This window comes from Onychomys torridus, chromosome 2, assembly GCF_903995425.1.
Source record: "Onychomys torridus chromosome 2, mOncTor1.1, whole genome shotgun sequence".
Taxonomy (NCBI): domain Eukaryota; kingdom Metazoa; phylum Chordata; class Mammalia; order Rodentia; family Cricetidae; genus Onychomys; species Onychomys torridus.
Genome location: NC_050444.1, coordinates 153,367,716 through 153,385,061, shown reverse-complemented (window position 1 = coordinate 153,385,061; position 17,346 = coordinate 153,367,716). Strand labels below are relative to the sequence as shown.

At 52.1% G+C, this 17,346-nt stretch overlaps 1 protein-coding gene across 3 annotated transcripts in view; it reads left to right on the top strand.

The window, feature by feature from the left end:
• Positions 1-17,346, top strand: part of Pax7 (paired box 7) — a 97,139-nt gene that overhangs the window by 36,629 nt on the left and 43,164 nt on the right. For all 3 annotated transcript variants that reach the window (XM_036179404.1, XM_036179405.1, XM_036179403.1), the window contains exon 5: positions 14,396-14,595. In XM_036179404.1, the coding sequence (XP_036035297.1) occupies positions 14,396-14,595 (200 nt within the window). The remainder of the gene's footprint in view (positions 1-14,395; positions 14,596-17,346) is intronic.

Here is a 17,346-nt window from a genome sequence, read left to right as displayed (position 1 = left end):
CCTGGATTAGGATTCTCCACCCCTAATTCCTGAAGCCCAGGGACTCCTGATCCCAATCTGCAGCAATACCCACCCACCCCACACTACATCCCACTACCCCCCCCCCCCACCCCTACCAGGCATCCAATCATCTGTCTATTCTCCTATGGTGAAGGAAGTCTTACTAGCCAGGCTTTGGGGACTAGAGGGTGGTGCTGACCAGTGAGGGCCTTGGGCTGTGCAGATGGAAGCCCTGGCCTGTGGGTAGACTCTCCATCCAGCTCCTGAGCCCATCAGGCCCCACTTAAGAGGATGTCCCTCACGTGGAGGGCCGTCCGGCTGGAGATGCCTTCAGAAATGGAAATGTGGTCCATTTGTTTGTGATTTACTCCCTGACCCTTAACGGGAACCCGATGGGACCAATAAAGGCTCCCAGCGTGCCCAGTGCCCAGCCTCGGGAAAGCTGGAGCCCATCCAGTTCTAGAGGCAAAAAGCACCTCAAAGTGGAACCGACTGCTCAGCTCCCACCTCAGGCCACCTAACCACTCACCACAGCTCCCTAGACATTTGAAAGATTCCTCACTGTTCCCCAGATCGGCCTCGGGCCACTAGCCTTTCCATGCTGAGGGCAGGAAGCAGAAGATTCTGCTTTGAAGGCATGGAGGGGCTGCGGACCAGGGTGAGAATATTCTGAGCACAAGGTAGGTACAGAGAGGCCTGGGATGGAGAAGAAAATCCAGGTTTCAATTTTCCTCAAGAGAAAAGTAAGTGCGTAAGAGACAGGATAATTTTCCAGCGTGCCGGCCATAAGTACAACCTCCTTGAGATGTAGCGAGTTATTAACAAGAAGAAAGAAAAGCAATTGTGAAACCTTTTTGCCTTCAGCAGAACTGTACAAAACCGCTTATTCCCAGGGGAATCTAATTAGAGGGAGGGGGCCAAGCTGGGAGGGATAGAGGCCAAGGTTGGGCTGGGAGGCCCCAGTGGCTGGTTCAGGAGGAGGACAGTGTGGAGGAACATTTTCATTCACAGCACCACAGAAGGTTTGGGGACCTGAGCAAGAATCCTGTAGCTTGACTTTGCCGAAATTATAGCATAGAAAATAGTTGGGCTTGCTAATTCATGTCTGTTATCCCAAGGCTTGGGAGGTTGAGACAAGATGATTGTCAAGAGTTTGAGACCAGAATGGGCTACACAGTGGGGTACTTTGTGTATGGATCTTTTTTCGTCAGGAATCCTAGGCTGGCTGGAACTCCTCATGTTTACAAAAAAGGAGTTTGAACTCCTGATCCTCCTGTTTCCGGTATCATGGTGCTAAGGATCGAACACAGGACCTCACACCTGCTAGACAAGCTCTCTCTCAACTGAGCTACATCTCCAGCACACACAGTGAGCTTCAGGCCAGTGTGAGTACAGAGTGAGACCTTGTCTCAAAAATCAAAGTCAAGAAACATCCCCAGAATTATAAGGAAGACAGCGACACCTGTGCCTGGCTGACCCAGGTCTGGCAGTGCCAGTAAGACTGTCCCCATCGGTTTTACCATACTCAACATCCACCACCATATGTGTCCTTGTCCAGAATGCTTCATCCATCATCACCAAATGCAGCCTCAGTCCACAGAGATCTGGTCCTTATCAGCTCCCCTCACAGGCCATTCACAGCAAGCAAAGCACTGTCCTCCTCCTGAACCAGCCACTGGGGCCTCCCAGCCCAACCTTGGCCTCTATCCCTCCCAGCTTGACCCCCTCCCTCTAATGAGATTCCCCTGGGAATAAGCGGTTTTGTACAGTTCTCTGGGACAGGGGAGGGGGGGGGGCTGTCAGGAGATCAGAGACATCGGCATCAGTTCAAGCATGTTCTACAGTCTCCACGATCTGTTCAATACCTCAGTTCACAAAGGGCGATGAAGTGTCTAGAGGTCTGGATTCAAGTCTGCCTCAGCCCCGGCAGCTGTGTGCTCTGGGTAAGACCCAGCCTCTCCCTGGCTGCCAGCTTTAGAATGAGGTTGGCCTTGGTGCCCAAAGGGACAGGACACAGTTATGAGTGCAGAGCCTGAGTGCACAGCCTGACACCTGATGGGGCATCTCAGATACCCAGTCTCCTTTTATCCTCACCTAGTAGCCTCTAGCTTTTCAGCCCTCTACCCTCAGCGCCTTCAGTGAGAACATTTTTTTTCCGTGTTCACAAGACACAGAAGCAAGGATTTTGCCCTCTGACGACCAGTGTGTCTTCAGAATTTGCTGCCTCCTGGTATCTTAATGCCAATGCCCCACAATGGCTGGCCACATTTTGAGGAAATGATATTATTTATTTTAACAAGATTCAGCTAACTGAGCTCAGAGCAGTAATTGCCACAGGCTGCAAGTAACAGATTTGCCTGTCTGTTTGTCTGTCTACATTATCAAAAACATATAAACCTAGAAACGGCACAGGCAACAGGGACAGACTGGATTTTCACTCCCTCAGCAATCTGTTTATAGAGATGTTTGACTCTAGTGAGAATCCAGGGAATGTCAGAGTCCCCAGGTAGAGGGGGCTAGTCAGCAGTCAGGAAGACACCGTGTTTACAGGGGGACAGGAGTGAATTGAACATCTGGATACAAACAGGGGACTGGATGGATGCTCTGCGTGCTGGTTTCTAGGGCTTATGTCCTCGGTCCTCTTGGAGCAGTCAGCAGGGACCAGGCAGGTGGCTGGTGCCACATAAATCAATCTCTAATGAGATTCTTGTGCAAGGAGAGGCTAACAGACTGGCCAGCAATCACTCTGACTTAAATAGCAAACTGTTGTGGGCATCTGCTGGGGCCCTGCAAGTTAGGACACCCATCTGGACATGGAGAAGAAATTATTCATTCATTCATTCATTCTTCATTCATTCATTCATTCATTCATGATCGTAGGCCAGCTCCTCTCCTGGGCATCAGGAATAATGCAATGAACAAAACAGAAATGACTGTATGTCATCAGTCTGTGACAACATACACTCACATGGGTCCTCCAAATCATTCAACCACAGAGTTAGTCCAAGACAGGCCCAGTCCTGATTTTGGCTTCTTAAAGCCTGTCTTGACTGGGTGACAGTTCTTTGCTCTGGAAAATATCAGGGATGCCTCTGACTACAGAGTCCAGAGGGAAAGACTCGGGGTGAAGAGAGGACTTAGATCAGAGCCTAGATGGAAAGGGGGGGTACGTCCAGAAAGGGCAGCCTGTAGGCTGGGGCCTGTGGGAGGTGGTCAAGAGAACTGGGGACTGCCAAGACCATGAGATGCAGTGGCCATGTCAGGTGGCAGGAACAGGTTCAGGGTGGTTTGCAGGCTCTCTGTTCCCTTCCACAACAGGGGAGGAGAGCTGTAAGTCTTCATGACGCTTCCCTCTCTGCAGAGCCCTGTCCATGAGTGGCCCTCAAAGCTGGCAATGACTAGCCCTAACAGGTGACACTTGGGATCTAAGCTACAAATGCATCTCCTTAGGCACCACCCACAGACCCACCAGGTGATCCCCACGTGGGAAGCTTGGAAGGAGTTGCTGCTGTATAGTATGCTGACTGGATGCAGAACCCAGACCCTGCATGTTACCATCTACTCAGGTCTCTCTCCTGGCCTTTCTGGGTGTTTCCTGAGGAGTCCCAATTTTCCCATCCATAGGGGACTGAAGATTCTAAGTTATGAGCTGCTGGGACATCTCAGGTCAAAGCCAACCTTTAATCAACAGGCACCTTCTTCTGTTGTGCTGTTACGGACAGACAGAACCACAGAAGGCAGTCTCTTTTCAACAGGCCCATACAGGTCACTTTTGCAAATCAGTTTCCCCAACTCTGAGAATGAATATCACCCATTCTGAGAGCCTCAGAGAGGCTGGATGTTAGAACTGATACAAAGATGTGAGCACCCAGAGCGACTGTCTAGCCTAGTCCTTTCTTGGCAGGAAGAGGCAGGATCGTGAGGGCATAGTACCTGGTCCAGGTGACACAGTGTGTGAGAGCCAGCTGGCCACCCCCTCCTGACTACTTCCCCTGGTGTTACCCTTTGGGTCCTCACAGCTAGGCAGCTCCAAGGGAGCTCAGCCCAAGTTCTGTGTTTATCTTTCTCTTCCAAGCATGGTGGCTTTCTCAGGATGGCCAGGGGCACAGACAGAAGTTCTGGGTCCCCCTTGCCCTGATCAGGGCAAGGGACGCTCCCATTTTCTCAGCTGCCCACCAGCACCCCAGTGTCAGGACATGGTTTCAGGCCAGCGTCTGCTCTGGACCAAGCCTTGCAGGGCAGAGGCGTCTGCTTGCTGTAAGACGTAACTGTAATTAAGAAATAAGCCGCCTCGCCCAGCACCTCGGCAATCATTTGGCTAAGTAACTAGCATGGTCCAATGCCTCAGAAATCACCATTAGAGTACGCTCCTTATGGCCATAAAATTTCTCGTTTTCTGCCTCTCCTCAGCCTCCCCCGCCATCTTCGCCTTGCTTTATTTACACATTCGTCCTCAAACAATGGCAATAAACTCTTTCCCAGAGTGTTGCAAATCAGAAATTTGTCCACATTTTTCCACCACCTTCCACTGTGGACCTGCTCTGCCTGGGAACAGCCCGGCCAGGCCAGCTGGAGAGGGCTGGGCAGCTCAGATTGATAGAGGGTTGTGTTCACCCCACCCCACCTCTGCCCTGGGAAGAGGTTGCTGGGGAGAAGGCAGGACTGGAGGAGGCAGATAGAGAGGAGAGGGGCCAGTGACCAGCAGGAAGCAAGGGGCCTCTAGGACTAGGAGAAAAAGAGAGACAGAGACAGAAAGGAGGAAGGGGAGAGGAGGGAGGGGAGAGGAGGAAGAGTCTACCTCTTCCCTCCTCCTAAGAGAAGAGGGCTTAGGAGACAGAAGAAGCAGAGCTGGCCCCAGACAGCTTGTGAAGGAAAAGCTCTTCCCATTCCATGCAGGAAACTGTTCCAGGATGTCCTGTGGCTCACACTGTCCCCCACAACTTAGTATCCAGGTCCCTTCTGGAACTTCAACCCCTCTGTTCTGCAGTCCTTTCTAGGGTGACAGCCAGCCCTACTGTGTGCTGAGTACACTGTCCTGGGCTTTGATGAGTGATAAATCAGCCACATACAGCCAGGGCTCCTTCTCAGGTTGATTTTAGACACCCAGGAGAACCTTCTTCTCAATGATGGAGAAATGGAGCTCAGAGAGGTGGTTGAGAATCAACAGAGGTCACAAGGCAAGATGGTGAAACTTTAAGGTCCCCATTTTTTTTAACCAGCCCAAAGGCCTTCTGGGAACCTTCCCATGAGTGAGGCTATACTCCTCTTACCTGGGTGAGTTGCGGGGCCTCTGCAATCACACACACACACACACACACACACACACACACACACACACACACACACACAGTCTTATATAGCTCAGGCTGGCCCCCAAGTGCTAAATCAGAGGCATGCCCGTCTGGTTTTTGCGATGCTGGTGATGGTACCCAGGGCTTTCTCCTTGCTAGACAAGCACTCTGAGCTACATCTCCTGCCTCATGTACAGTTTTATTAATGCATCTTGGGCTTTTTGAGGTGTATGAGTTTTTGTCTACATGTATTCATGAATACCACATGTGTCCAATGCCTGTAAGAAAAAGCAGCAGATTCCCTAGAACTGGAGCTACAGACAGTTGTTGGCCACTGTGTGGGTGCTGGGAATTGAACCCAGGTCTTTTGAAAGAACAGCCAGTGCTCTTAAGTGTCAAGCCACCTCTCCAGACCCACATCTTAATTTCTTAAGAGATACATTGTAGTTGACCATATTTATGGGGTGCAGAGGACATTTTAGGGGCCACAGGGTATGTAGTTCACCTGCCTACCCCCTCAGACATGCGCCATTCCTTTGTGCTGGGGACATGTACACTCTTATGTCCTGGCCATCTTAAACTATTCCATTATTCATTGTTACCATCGTGACCCACTGTACACTAGAACACTAGAAGAGATTCCCTCCACCTCCCACAGCATCCACGTCCCATTAGCCAGTACCCATGTCTCCCATCTCTCTGGAGCTCCTGGAGGCAGCCAAAGGAGACAGTGATGGCACTGGAATGCTCAGAGGGTTGCCACTTTAAGTCACTTCTGGTAAGTGGGTGTCCTAGGTAAGGCTGTCTCTAGAGAGAAATGCATGGCCTGTCTCAGGGATAGAGAGATACCCAGCTTTGCAGTGACCCCCCCAGCCTCCCAGCAGCCAGCTAAGCTGTGGCCATGGCAGTGGGAAGCCGAGCCTGTACTAGAAGCAAGATGGAGACAGTTGATGTTGGTCTGTGGACCTGTGCAGCCTGCAGGAGGGACTCAGTGGTGTCTATAGAGACACAGAGAATCATACACCTTCCCTGGCAACAGAATGCTAGTTCCAGAAATGTCTTCAAGGCCTACTTAATACAAATGAGGAGTGGTGTGTGTGTGGGGGGGGAGGTTGGGTGAAGGGAACAAGTTGGGAAAGGAAAGTGGGTGGCAGGGCCTTGGGGAGGAAGCTGCAACCTGGGCATGCTTGAATGTGTGTGTGCGCGTGTGTGCGTGTGCACGCACACCCATGCATACGCAAACGTATGCACGTGTGTGGAGAACAGAGAACAACCTCAGATGTCATTCCTCAGGTGCTGTCCACCTGTATTTTGAGACAGGGTCTCCCAGTGACCTAGAACTCCCCAGGGAGGCTAGGTCTGCTGGCCTGTGAGCCCCAGACTTCCTCCTGTCTCAGTTACTCCATGACTGGGATGACAAGGCTGTGCATGACATCTGGGTCTTACTTGGGTTCCAGGGATCAAACTCAAGTCCTCTTGATTGCCAACTGAGCACACTCTCCAGCTCCCACCACTTTTTGAGTTTTGGGATGAGTAAGGTACATGGCTTCTGTATTTAGCTAGTGGCTGCAGGCTCTTTCATTTTATTTTTGAGACAGGGTCTCACTACATAGCCCTGGCTAACTTTGAACTCACTATGTAGCCCAGGCTGGCCTAGAACTCACTATGTAGCCCAGGCTGACCTTGAACTCACAGAGATCACCTACCTCTGCTTCCCAAATCTACCTCGGCCTCCCGAGTGCTGGGACTAAATGTGTGGGCCACCATACCTGGACTCTCTTTTAGTTTTTCAACCTCAGGCTTCTTCGTGGCTGAGCTGGGAGAGGTGCAGGCAAGAAGCAAAGCCTGAGTCCCGAAGCCAGTTTCCATGTTGAACCTCTCCATGACTGCCGCCCTCTGTCTCCTGCGCTCTGCACTGAGCAGGCTGAGGAGCAGGGAGGGCAGATCTGACTTCATGGTGCTGAAGCTTGGCTGCCTCTTGTGTGCCAGGCAGCCAGCCTCCTCTGGTGGAGAGGGTGACAGACACACTTGGGGCCAGAGTCCGAGGTTGCTGGTCTTCTGTACCAGGTGAAATGAAAAGAGGAGTCTGGGGTGGCGGCTCACTGTGCTGGTCACCTTAGAACTCTGTCACACACAGGTCTGGGAGCTCAGGGGTTCCACTCCATCAGAGCAGTTTCCTCTCTGCTTAGCTTCCCCCACACACACTGTCATCAGTGGCCCTTTTAGCAGTGACAAGCCCAGCAGTACCTGTGGCGAAGGAGGCAGGCAGATCCCCAGCCACCAGATTGGCTCCCTCCCCCCCCCCCATTTCTCTGGCGCCCTGGTCAGCATTGGTGGCTTTGGCCACGCCCTCTTAGAACTAAGACAGCAAGAAATGGTGTCCTGGGCTCTACTCTGCCTGACACTGGTTGTCACTTTCTCTGATTGATGTTCATAGGTGGTGTCAGTCAGCCAGTTATTGGAATAACCCAAGGAAGGAATAGGGAGACTGTTCAGTTGGGGAAGCACCTGGCTTTGCAAGCAGGAGGACTCAGGTTTGATTCCCAGAAACCACTTAAAAAGCCAGGCACTGTGACACACGCTTGTAATCCCAGTGCTGAGGTTAAGACAGACATGTCCCTGGAAGCTCACTGGCTAGCCAGCCTGGACTACTTGTCAAGTTCCAGGCCAATCAAAGACCTTGTCTCAAACAAAAAGTGGAAAGTGCCTGAGGAATGACCCCCAGGGATGTCCTCACTACTGTGTTTCATGATGCCCACCCCACCCCCACCAATCACATGCACCTCCGGGTGTGTGACACACAGAAATAACCTGAGGAAGAAGAGGATGAATCAGTGTTCTTAAAGCCAGAGTATAAAGCTTTGGAGTTCAGCTCCAGTTAGGGTAGGTTTGCTCCTGTCTCCCCATACACCACATTAGCCACAGAGGACAACAGGTTAAAGAGACTGAGTGGGACAAGCTCCCAGGACCCTTGACCTTCAGTCTTCAGACAGATACACTCTAGTTTTGAACTCTGCACCATGACTCAGTGTCCTTGGCTAAGATGTTTCCCACCCAGGACCCCTGACTCCCACACATGACGTATGTTTGATCCCCAGTTCAGTGCAGAAGAAAGAATATTAGATCCACCCTGGAAAACATGACTGAATCCCTATCACACAGTATTGTTCCAAGCGGCACTACTTCCTTCTTCCTGGACCTGCCCCTTCCTGTCAGGAATGTATAGACAGCACCCTCTAATGCCTAAGGACAGTACTATGCTCTTAGCAAGGGATTATGTTCAAACTGCCCCACATGGACCCCACATTTTCTGATATAAACGATGATGACTGTCTAGCCAAGGAGGGGCTTTGTCAAGTTGTGAGTAGATGTGAGTTCAACTCCAGCTCTCCTAGAGAGGCTACATTTTTTTTTCTTGTTGGGGGAATTGCTGGGGGCCCAGGGATCCTGTTTATATCTGCTCCTCTCTTTGGCCCCCACCTCTGGAGGAGCCCTAAGAAAGCAAGGGTTCTGACAACCTGGTATCTGGTTCTGGTTCACAGGGATCCTTCAGACCTAAGCGGGTAGGCACCTTACTCTCTGACAGACCAGAGTCCCCTTAAGAAGTAGGAGCTAGCCCTGCAAGATTGGTACAGTTCACCTACCTCCCTAGACAGGGGGTAGATATGGCAGAGCTCCTGAGCTAGACTGGGCTCAGGCTGTGGAAAACCCCAGAGTAGAGCCCCACCACCCTCCACCGGCCACCACTTCCTTCTTGGCTGTAGCTATGAGCTACATGAGTGAGACTCTAACCTCAACACAGGCTCTCAGTTCTGTGATGTAGTCTTGGCCCAGAAGCTGGAGTTAATGAAGTTCCTGGAGCCCCAGGACATTTGGGATCCACCAGATCCCCCACATAGGGTGAGGGAGAGAAGGCAGCAGGGCCTAGGGGTTGACGGAGACTCCCCCTCCCCCGCACAGAAAAACTCTTCAGCTGCTTCTGAGTTCTCAGCTCTCTCCCTTCTTCCCAAACTGGTGGACGCACAGCCTACATGGGGAAGGGTACATGGCTGGGTCCTTGTTACCAGGAGCAGGGAAGATGTGTATACGTGGAAGGAAGAACAGTCCAGTGTGACCAGAAGTGAGAACAGACCTTGGGGCCAGCGTTTGCTCTCCTAAGCATCTCAGGGCAGGACCCATTTTTGAGCCCCAGGTGACAAGGATAGAGACGGTGTCTGGGATGCTCTATAATGAGTCGAGGCTAGACCATTCTGCTCTTTACCAGCAATGCACACACAGCCCTCCTCAAACTCAGACAGAGCAGGGCACTGTTGAGAAGCGTGGCGTGTCCCCAGCATCCATCTCTTTGTCTTGAGACACAAACCCATTTCATCATCTGTTCACTTATGCCATGCACCCTCAGTGGCTCTCAATGCCCAGCCTCAGAGGCTCAGCGATGAACAAAGTGCCAGGCCAGTGCGAACTCCCATTTCACACAGCTGGCAGTGGTGTGTGTATAAGCAGTGTTTAGGGCCTGTATGTCATTGGGAAGGCTGGGTCTCCAGTATGAGATGATTCCACACAGGAGTCCTGTGTGTGTCAGCAGCCAGCATCACTCGGTTTTGTCCACTTCCAACCTTCCTGGGCCTGGCTAGCTAGCCACAGACTTCATGAGTGAGCCAGGCCAGGAGACATGACGAGGCAGAGGGTACAGTTCGGGGTGGGACAGAAAGGGCAGAGCTGGGGAGGACGGAGAGTTGGGGCCTGAAGCTGAGTTGCTTGGTGCTGGGCTGGGTGTCAAAGAGGAATATGGTTAGGAGAGGTGGACAGGAGCTTCATCTCCTGGCAGGAGTCCCCGTGTCTCTGTGAATCATGCATTGGCCAGTTTCTGCAAACTAGCCTGGCCTGTGCACACCTGGTGAGCCAGTTACAGCCGAGCACTGTGCACGGAGGGGAGAAAGGACAGGCCACCACTAGACTGGCGGCCCCCAGCTGAGCTGTAAATGACTTTTCCATTTGCTGAGGCCTGTGCCCAGGCCTGCTTGGTATTCAGAGACACTGGGCCCATACTCGCCAGCTCTCGGCTCTGCCCGAATTACTTGATTAAAACGCATATCAACTATTATGTGATTCGTTTCTCCGCCGCAGCTCTAGACCAGGGCCTATGTTAAACTGTAATAACTGGGATGGGAGGAGGAGGGAGAGGGGAACGGGGCTGGCAGGGCTTCTGTGATGGGGTGCCGAGTACAGAGACCCTGTGCCTCTTGGCTAGTGTTGGCATTCACCACCTGAGGGTGGGGAGGCCTTGGGAGGTGTGTGGCTTCCAAAACCAGCACTGTCTGTGAGGCTTCTCCAGCCAGAAAGAGAAGGGAAAGGTGGGGAGGGCAGAGCAGCCACCATGATGTCAAGATCACAGACGGGCTCCACAGAGAAGCTGCTGTGGCAGGTGTCCACCACCAGGTGTGGAGCCAGGGTCCCTGGTTTTTGTTCCAGCCTCACTGCTCCAGGACTCCACTGGGCACCTGTAAAATGGGCCGACCTCAACTTCTGGCATTCCCTAATCAGAGCAATGGTCTCATGTTAGCAGCATGCAGGGTCTGCATTCTCGTACACAGAGATAGGTACTGCAGGATGCCAGACTTCAAAAGGCACTTGAGATTGCTCTGCCAGGCTGCGAGCATTGGTGCCGATATCCTGAGTGCCTGCTGTGTGCCAGGCACCATTGGTGTCACAGTCAAGGGTCTGCTGGCTTAGTAAGACCAGTAGACCCATCCAGAGACATGGCCATTGTCTCCATAGACTTAAGATATCACTCTGCGTGTGTGTGTGTGTGTGTGTGTGTGTGTGTGTGTGTGTGTGTGTGTGTGTGTATGTTGGAGGATGGGGATGTGCATGGGGATCAGAGGTCAATCTTGGGAGTTTTTCCCCTAGGAGCTGTCTATTGAGACAAGGTGTCTCACTAGGCCCTAGGGCTCACCAATTGAGCTGGGATAGCTGGCCAGTGATTACCAGGGATTCATTTGTTTCTGCATCTCCTGTGCTGAGATTACAGGTGCACACTTCCACTGGCTCCCTATGTGGTAGCTGGGGATTGAACTCAGGTCCTCACACTTGTGCGGCGAGTACTTGGCCATGGAGCTATCTCCCAGCCCTTCATGCCTGTTTTCTGACGGTTAAGACTTACAAGCCCCCCAAAATGGTGCTGAAATCTACCAGTTCTGGCTCCTTGCTGGTAGATCACCCACTGTGAGGGGTTGTACTGGATAAGCAGGCTCCATCCCACAGCAAGGACATGGTTAGAGGGAGGGCAGGAGATGGCCCTACATATTCATACAGGAAATGGTGAGCTTGATTGGGAGCCTTGTATGTGGGAGTATAGAATCTGGATACATGAATGGCAGATGGTTAGTAGCCTCACTGGTTTACTGAGACTTCTTGGCATAGCCCAGCACTCGGTGATGGCTTCCTAGCATGGGATGGGCTCTAGAAGAAGACCTTGGAGGAGGCAGAAGCAGGGTATCTGTGGGAGGTTATGGTAGCCACGTGACTTTCCCTTTATCTCCCACCACCAGCCAGGGATAGGCTATCCTGGGCTTTGACAAACCCACATCTCTGGTCCCTGAACTGTCCTCATATTTCCCTGGCTTTTGTGGGTCATATAGCAGTCTTGATGTCTGATGTCTGTCTGTCTGTCTGTCCTGTGCACCCATTCGCTGGATACGGTGCTTCCCCCTTGGACTAGGAAATCCCAGCACAGGAGTGATGTCTTCTCCATCAGACAAGCTCCCTAGGACAGACTGTTTCTCCCCACCTTAGAAACCATTCTTCCCTGGTTGGCATGGGCCTCCTGCTCTCCTAAGCAGAGGCAGGATTGGCTCCTTGCTGTCTCCTCTCTTTTGAGTTAGTGGTTGGGACAGTTGCGTCTCCCAGCTGCAGGGAAGGAGGAAGGCAGAGGTCACAGCTGGCCAGGAGCTGCTCCCTCCTGCCCACCCCAAATCTGCCCATTATTTAATGAATGCTTTTCTGTGTCTGCTTTCCCCACAATCCCTCTGCCCAGGCCCGATGCCCAGGCTCCAGTGAGCCACCAGCTTTCCCTGTCCAGAGGACAAGCTGCAGCCTGCAGGGCCACCAACACACTTAGTCTTATTAATTTAACCCAGAAGGTGAAGGGTCCCTAGGGGTAGAGAAGGGGGTACTGAGAGGGTAGGGTACAAGGAACTGAGTCAAGGGCACTGAGGGTTGGCACAGAAGCTCTTGGTGTCCCTTCTCAGGCCTCATTTTTCTCTCATCTTTACTATCATCATTAATAATAATGATCCCACCTGTGTGCTTTCTGTTTCAAATCATTCCCCGCCTGCTTTATTCTGGTCCCGGATCCTTCCAGCGGTGGGGTGGTATGCATAAATAGGTTCCATCCTCTCTTTCCAGTTGAGAAGACCAAGAAAGGAAGTGACTTCTCCAAAGACCCAGTCCTGGGTCCAGTTCTCAGGTCCCAGCTGGACCAGGGTTGTCCCAGGAATCCTCAAACACCCAAACTATCTCCCAACTACATCCCTCCACAGAATGGAGAAATTTGGACTTTGGGCTGTGTGGTCTCCTTCAAGTGACTGAATCTTTCCCAATCTTATTTGGCCTGTTTTTAAGGGACTCAGTAGCTGGGGGCTTCACAGATCTGTCAAATGAGGATACACAGAAAAGGCTGCAGGAATGGAGGTCTGGTACCCTGGCATGGGTCAGAGAGTTGGAAACTGAAGTCAAAAGTAGGCTGCATCCTGGTCTCTTAAGAACTCTTTGGATCTTTATGGGCAGTGGGATAGACCTGTCCTCCTCAGCATCTAGAGGGTTGTTATGGCAACGCTTCATCTCAGAGGACCAGTTCTCTCAAACAGCAGAGGCTTGTGGGCCCTGCTTTGCTTTCTTCAGTTTTCACTATTATTGGTGCCTCTAGATCCACAGAGCTCCACAGATCCCTGCTTACTAAGGATGGGAGGGACAGGGAGCCAGGGAGGAAGTTGGTAGTCTGTTCAGAAAGCTGCAGTCTGAAAAGCAGGGAGAAAAGGGTGAGGAGGGGGCAAGAGTCTAGCCATGATACAGCACTTTGGGTTTCTGCCCTCAGCCAGCAGGATGATCTCTGCCTGTGGTTTTGTTCCCGACAGTCCTGATCACCATCCACCCAGCCAGTGTCTGAGTTCTGAGTCCAGGGTCACCTGGAGGGACAGTCCCTGGAGCCTGCTCATGCCATGAATACTCCCCTGACTTAACCACTCTCCTGATCCCCATCAGAACACTGAGACCACTGGTGTGTCTGGCTCTGAGCCCAGTGTGTGCTGGGAACCCCAGAGTGCCATGCATGCCCACCTTTGATGCTCTCACCAGAGCTAGGGTGGGTGAGCAGCTGGCTGTCTGTCTAGATAAGGACAGGGGAAGAGTTGGCTTTAACCTTAGGTCATTGAGCTCCATTGGCTCTCTGGCCATGGAGCATAGTGTCACAATCAGACAGAGCCTGGCAGTGGTCCCAGCTTCCCACACCCACAGGAGACCAAAGCCTTTATCTTGCATGCTTTCCCCAAAGGAGGAATTGCTCCTTGCTCATTGGTTTTTGCTTTCCTGCTTTTCTTAAAGACAGGCTTACTGGTGTGCAGGAAACACGCAACCACACTCCCTGCCTCGGAGCTTATCATCCTTTGAGGATTTTTCAAACTTTATTTTACATTTATTTATTTGGGGAAGAGGCACATATCACAGCATGCACATACTTGTGGGAGTGGATTCTCTCCCTCCACCACGTGGTTTCCAGGGAACTGAACTCAGGTCAGCCGGGTTTGTGCAGACTTTACCCCCAGAGCCTCCTCGACGGCAACTATCCCGTGAGTTTTGAGAGATTCTTTTCATCAAGTCAGGGGCATCCGTGTCAGTGAAGATAATCCAAGTGCCTAGCTGGAGGGGCTAGCTTTAAAGACAATGGAATCCTTGGGCAGAAAGTGTTTACCCAGTCTCCCATCCTTCATTGCTAAGCCATGATGTGGTAAGAAGTCTTTTCCCTTTGGGAGAGACTGGGTCCCCAGGACAGTGTTCAGAGAGAGACATAGGCATGACCCCTTGTCCACTGTGTCACCCGGCTCTAGGGAATCGTCTGGACGAGGGCTCAGACGTGGAGTCGGAACCCGACCTCCCGCTGAAGCGCAAACAGCGTCGCAGTCGGACGACATTCACTGCTGAGCAGCTGGAGGAACTGGAAAAGGCCTTCGAGAGGACCCACTACCCGGACATCTACACCCGAGAGGAGCTGGCGCAGAGGACCAAACTCACAGAGGCAAGAGTCCAGGTAGGGAGAATTGGGTGCTCACTGGAGTCAGAGGCTGGGGTGGAGAAGCTAATTCTTCTGAGTCTAGTGCTGACTCCAGAGGTTTGCATGGGCAATCCCAGGATCACCTACACGGTATTGCACCCAGCCACCCAAGAGGCGGCCCATGTCGGTTGGTTACAGATTGACAGATTGAGGTGAAGACGCCAAAGCAGAGGAGGGACGCAGGGAGAGATGAGAAGAAAGAAGAAAGGGGAGAGGGAGAATGGGAAAGAGAGGCAGAAGGAAGGGAGAAAGGGAGAGTAGACAGTAGTCGGTCAGAGAAGAGGGCAGGCACACAGAATCTCCAGACTTCCCTGTGTGGAGCGAAATTTCCCAGCAGGCCTCTCTTCCTCAGGCAGGGAATAAGTTTCCCATTGCTAGAATGCAAGATGTGTTCTGAGCAGGTTCACCGAAGGCCTTAAACACCCTAAGCACACAGTCCCTAATCAGTGGGGCTGGTGACAGGGGAGAGACGCCAGGCTGAGGTTCCGGTCTGTGTGGAGGAGGCCAAGGGGGAGGGGCAGCCCATCTCATCTGCCCCAGGCTGAGTCCTGAGGATCTCTTCTCCTGCAGCACACAGACTAGACTCATCTCTGCACCTGCCTGGAGAGGGCTAAGGCTAGGGAGGAGATGGGGGAGGGCAGGGTGACTTGATGAATGGTTCAGCATGGGATCCTTGTCCTAGACTGTTGCCTTCATGGACCAAGGAGGTGGGTCTTTAGAGGGGCCGCCTCAAACCATGCCATCCTGGCAAGTGGCTCTCCTCAGCAACCCCATGGCTGCAAGCCGCAATGTTGAAGGTGATGGAGCCTTACACTGACACTCAGGTTGGGTTGGCCACTCCCCCAGCCCAAGTCCCGGATTAGGAGGCTGGAGCTCAGAGAAGTGGCCTGTGGGACAACAGAGCTAGACTGTGGCAGCTTGGCCTGCATTCTTTCTATGCCCAAGAGAAGGAAGCTGAGTCAGAAACTGGAATTAGAAAGCAATAAGGAAAGGCCTAGAAGAAACTGGCCTTAAACCCTCCAGGAACTGGTGGACCTCCCTCCATTTTCCCACCCTCTAGGGGAAGAGGGCAAGCCATGGCAGCCAGCTAGCTGGTCTCATCTCCTCCCCACCTGATGACACTAGAGTTGCAGACTGCCTGCCCTCTCTCCCTGATCCCTGCAGCTGTTGTCCTGGTGCATTCCTCCCAGCTTCCTCACTGCCTAGTCTGGCAGCCTGTGGCTTCCCACCACCCGGAGCCTGGCAACTTCTTAGAAAAGTTCCTGGCCATCAGGACAGTGCTTTCGTTGGCCCAGGGGACAGGGAAACAGGTGTTACTCAAGGTCCAAGGAGGGAGGGAGGGGTCTGGGAATGGAGGAGGCCAAACCTTGGCGAACCACAGAAAGGCCACCAGCCATAGATTCACTGGGTCCCTCTCTTCTAGTGGCCTGGGAGCTCCCTGGGAAGGATAGAGCAGAGAGGAAGAAACAAAAGCAAAATTATAGAGAGGCTGACCCCAAATCTGAAGACTTAGCCCAAAGGGAGGAGTCTGGAATCACTCAGACACTTAGAGGCCCTGGAGGTGGAACAAGGGCTGACAGGACATACATTGAAGTCCAACAGAGAGGTCTGCAGGAAGAGGCTCCAGGTGGGGAGCCTCCATCCCTGCCACTGACCAGCTGAGTCTCCTTCGGTAGCTCAGCTTCCTCTTCTAAAATGAAGTTTGTACCAGGAGCTCAGGGTCGGAGCTCAGTGGTCACTAAGACTCCTTTGGGTTCTGAGGTCTTACTGGCATCGTGGATGCCCAGTAAGGGGATGAGACCACTGTGGATGGAGGTGTTCAAACAAAACCACAGAGACCTTGGGTTGGGAAGCCTGGCCTGGGGTTCCTGCTGTGGGGAGTGGGCCAGGAACTAAAGGCCCTGGGTGCTACTGCACTTCTCCAACTCTATCTCCATCTTGCCACTTAGCCTCTGCTTGGAGGAATGTGTACTTCCAGGATCTCTGGGATATCTCATCTCAGCATGTGGGTGAGTGGAGAGGTTGAAATGGGCATGGAGTTGGAATCTGCCCCTAAAGATCCTCCCTGTCCCAGGGTCCTTTTCTGCAAAATGGAGACCATGACAGCAGGGTCTACTCAGGTCTAGGGTTACACAATTAAATGCAAAGCAACAAGATGTTAGGAATTGATGATGGTGAGCTTGTAGCTCAGTGGGCAGCTTGTAGCTCAGTGGGCAGCTTGTAGCTCAGTAGCACTTGCCTAGCATGCACAAGGTTTGGTCCCCAGCACTCCATAAACTGGTTGGTACACACCACAGTATTTGGGAATGGAAGTAGGATGATCAGAAGTTTAACATCATCTTTGGCTACCTTTCAAGTTCAAAGCCAGCCTAAACTACAGGAGACCTTGTCTAAAAAAACCAAAAAACAAAAAGCCAATGGGTAATGACATACACCTTTAATCCCAGTTTTCAGGAGGCAGAGGCAGGGGGATCTCTGTGAGTTTAAGATCAGCCTGGTCTACACAGGGAGTTCCAGGACAGTCACATAGTGAGGCCTTGTTCCTCTCTTGTTCCTTTCTTCATTCAATGAGTATTTATTGAGCACCTATGGAATGCTCACCCTGCAGGGTATAAGGAATGCAGGGCCTCTGCCCTGGATGTCCCAAACCTGAAGAGATGTTGAGAGCTACTCATTCAGGAGCAGAAAAATAGAATGATGGTTCACGTGAGGAAGGACCAAGCTCCC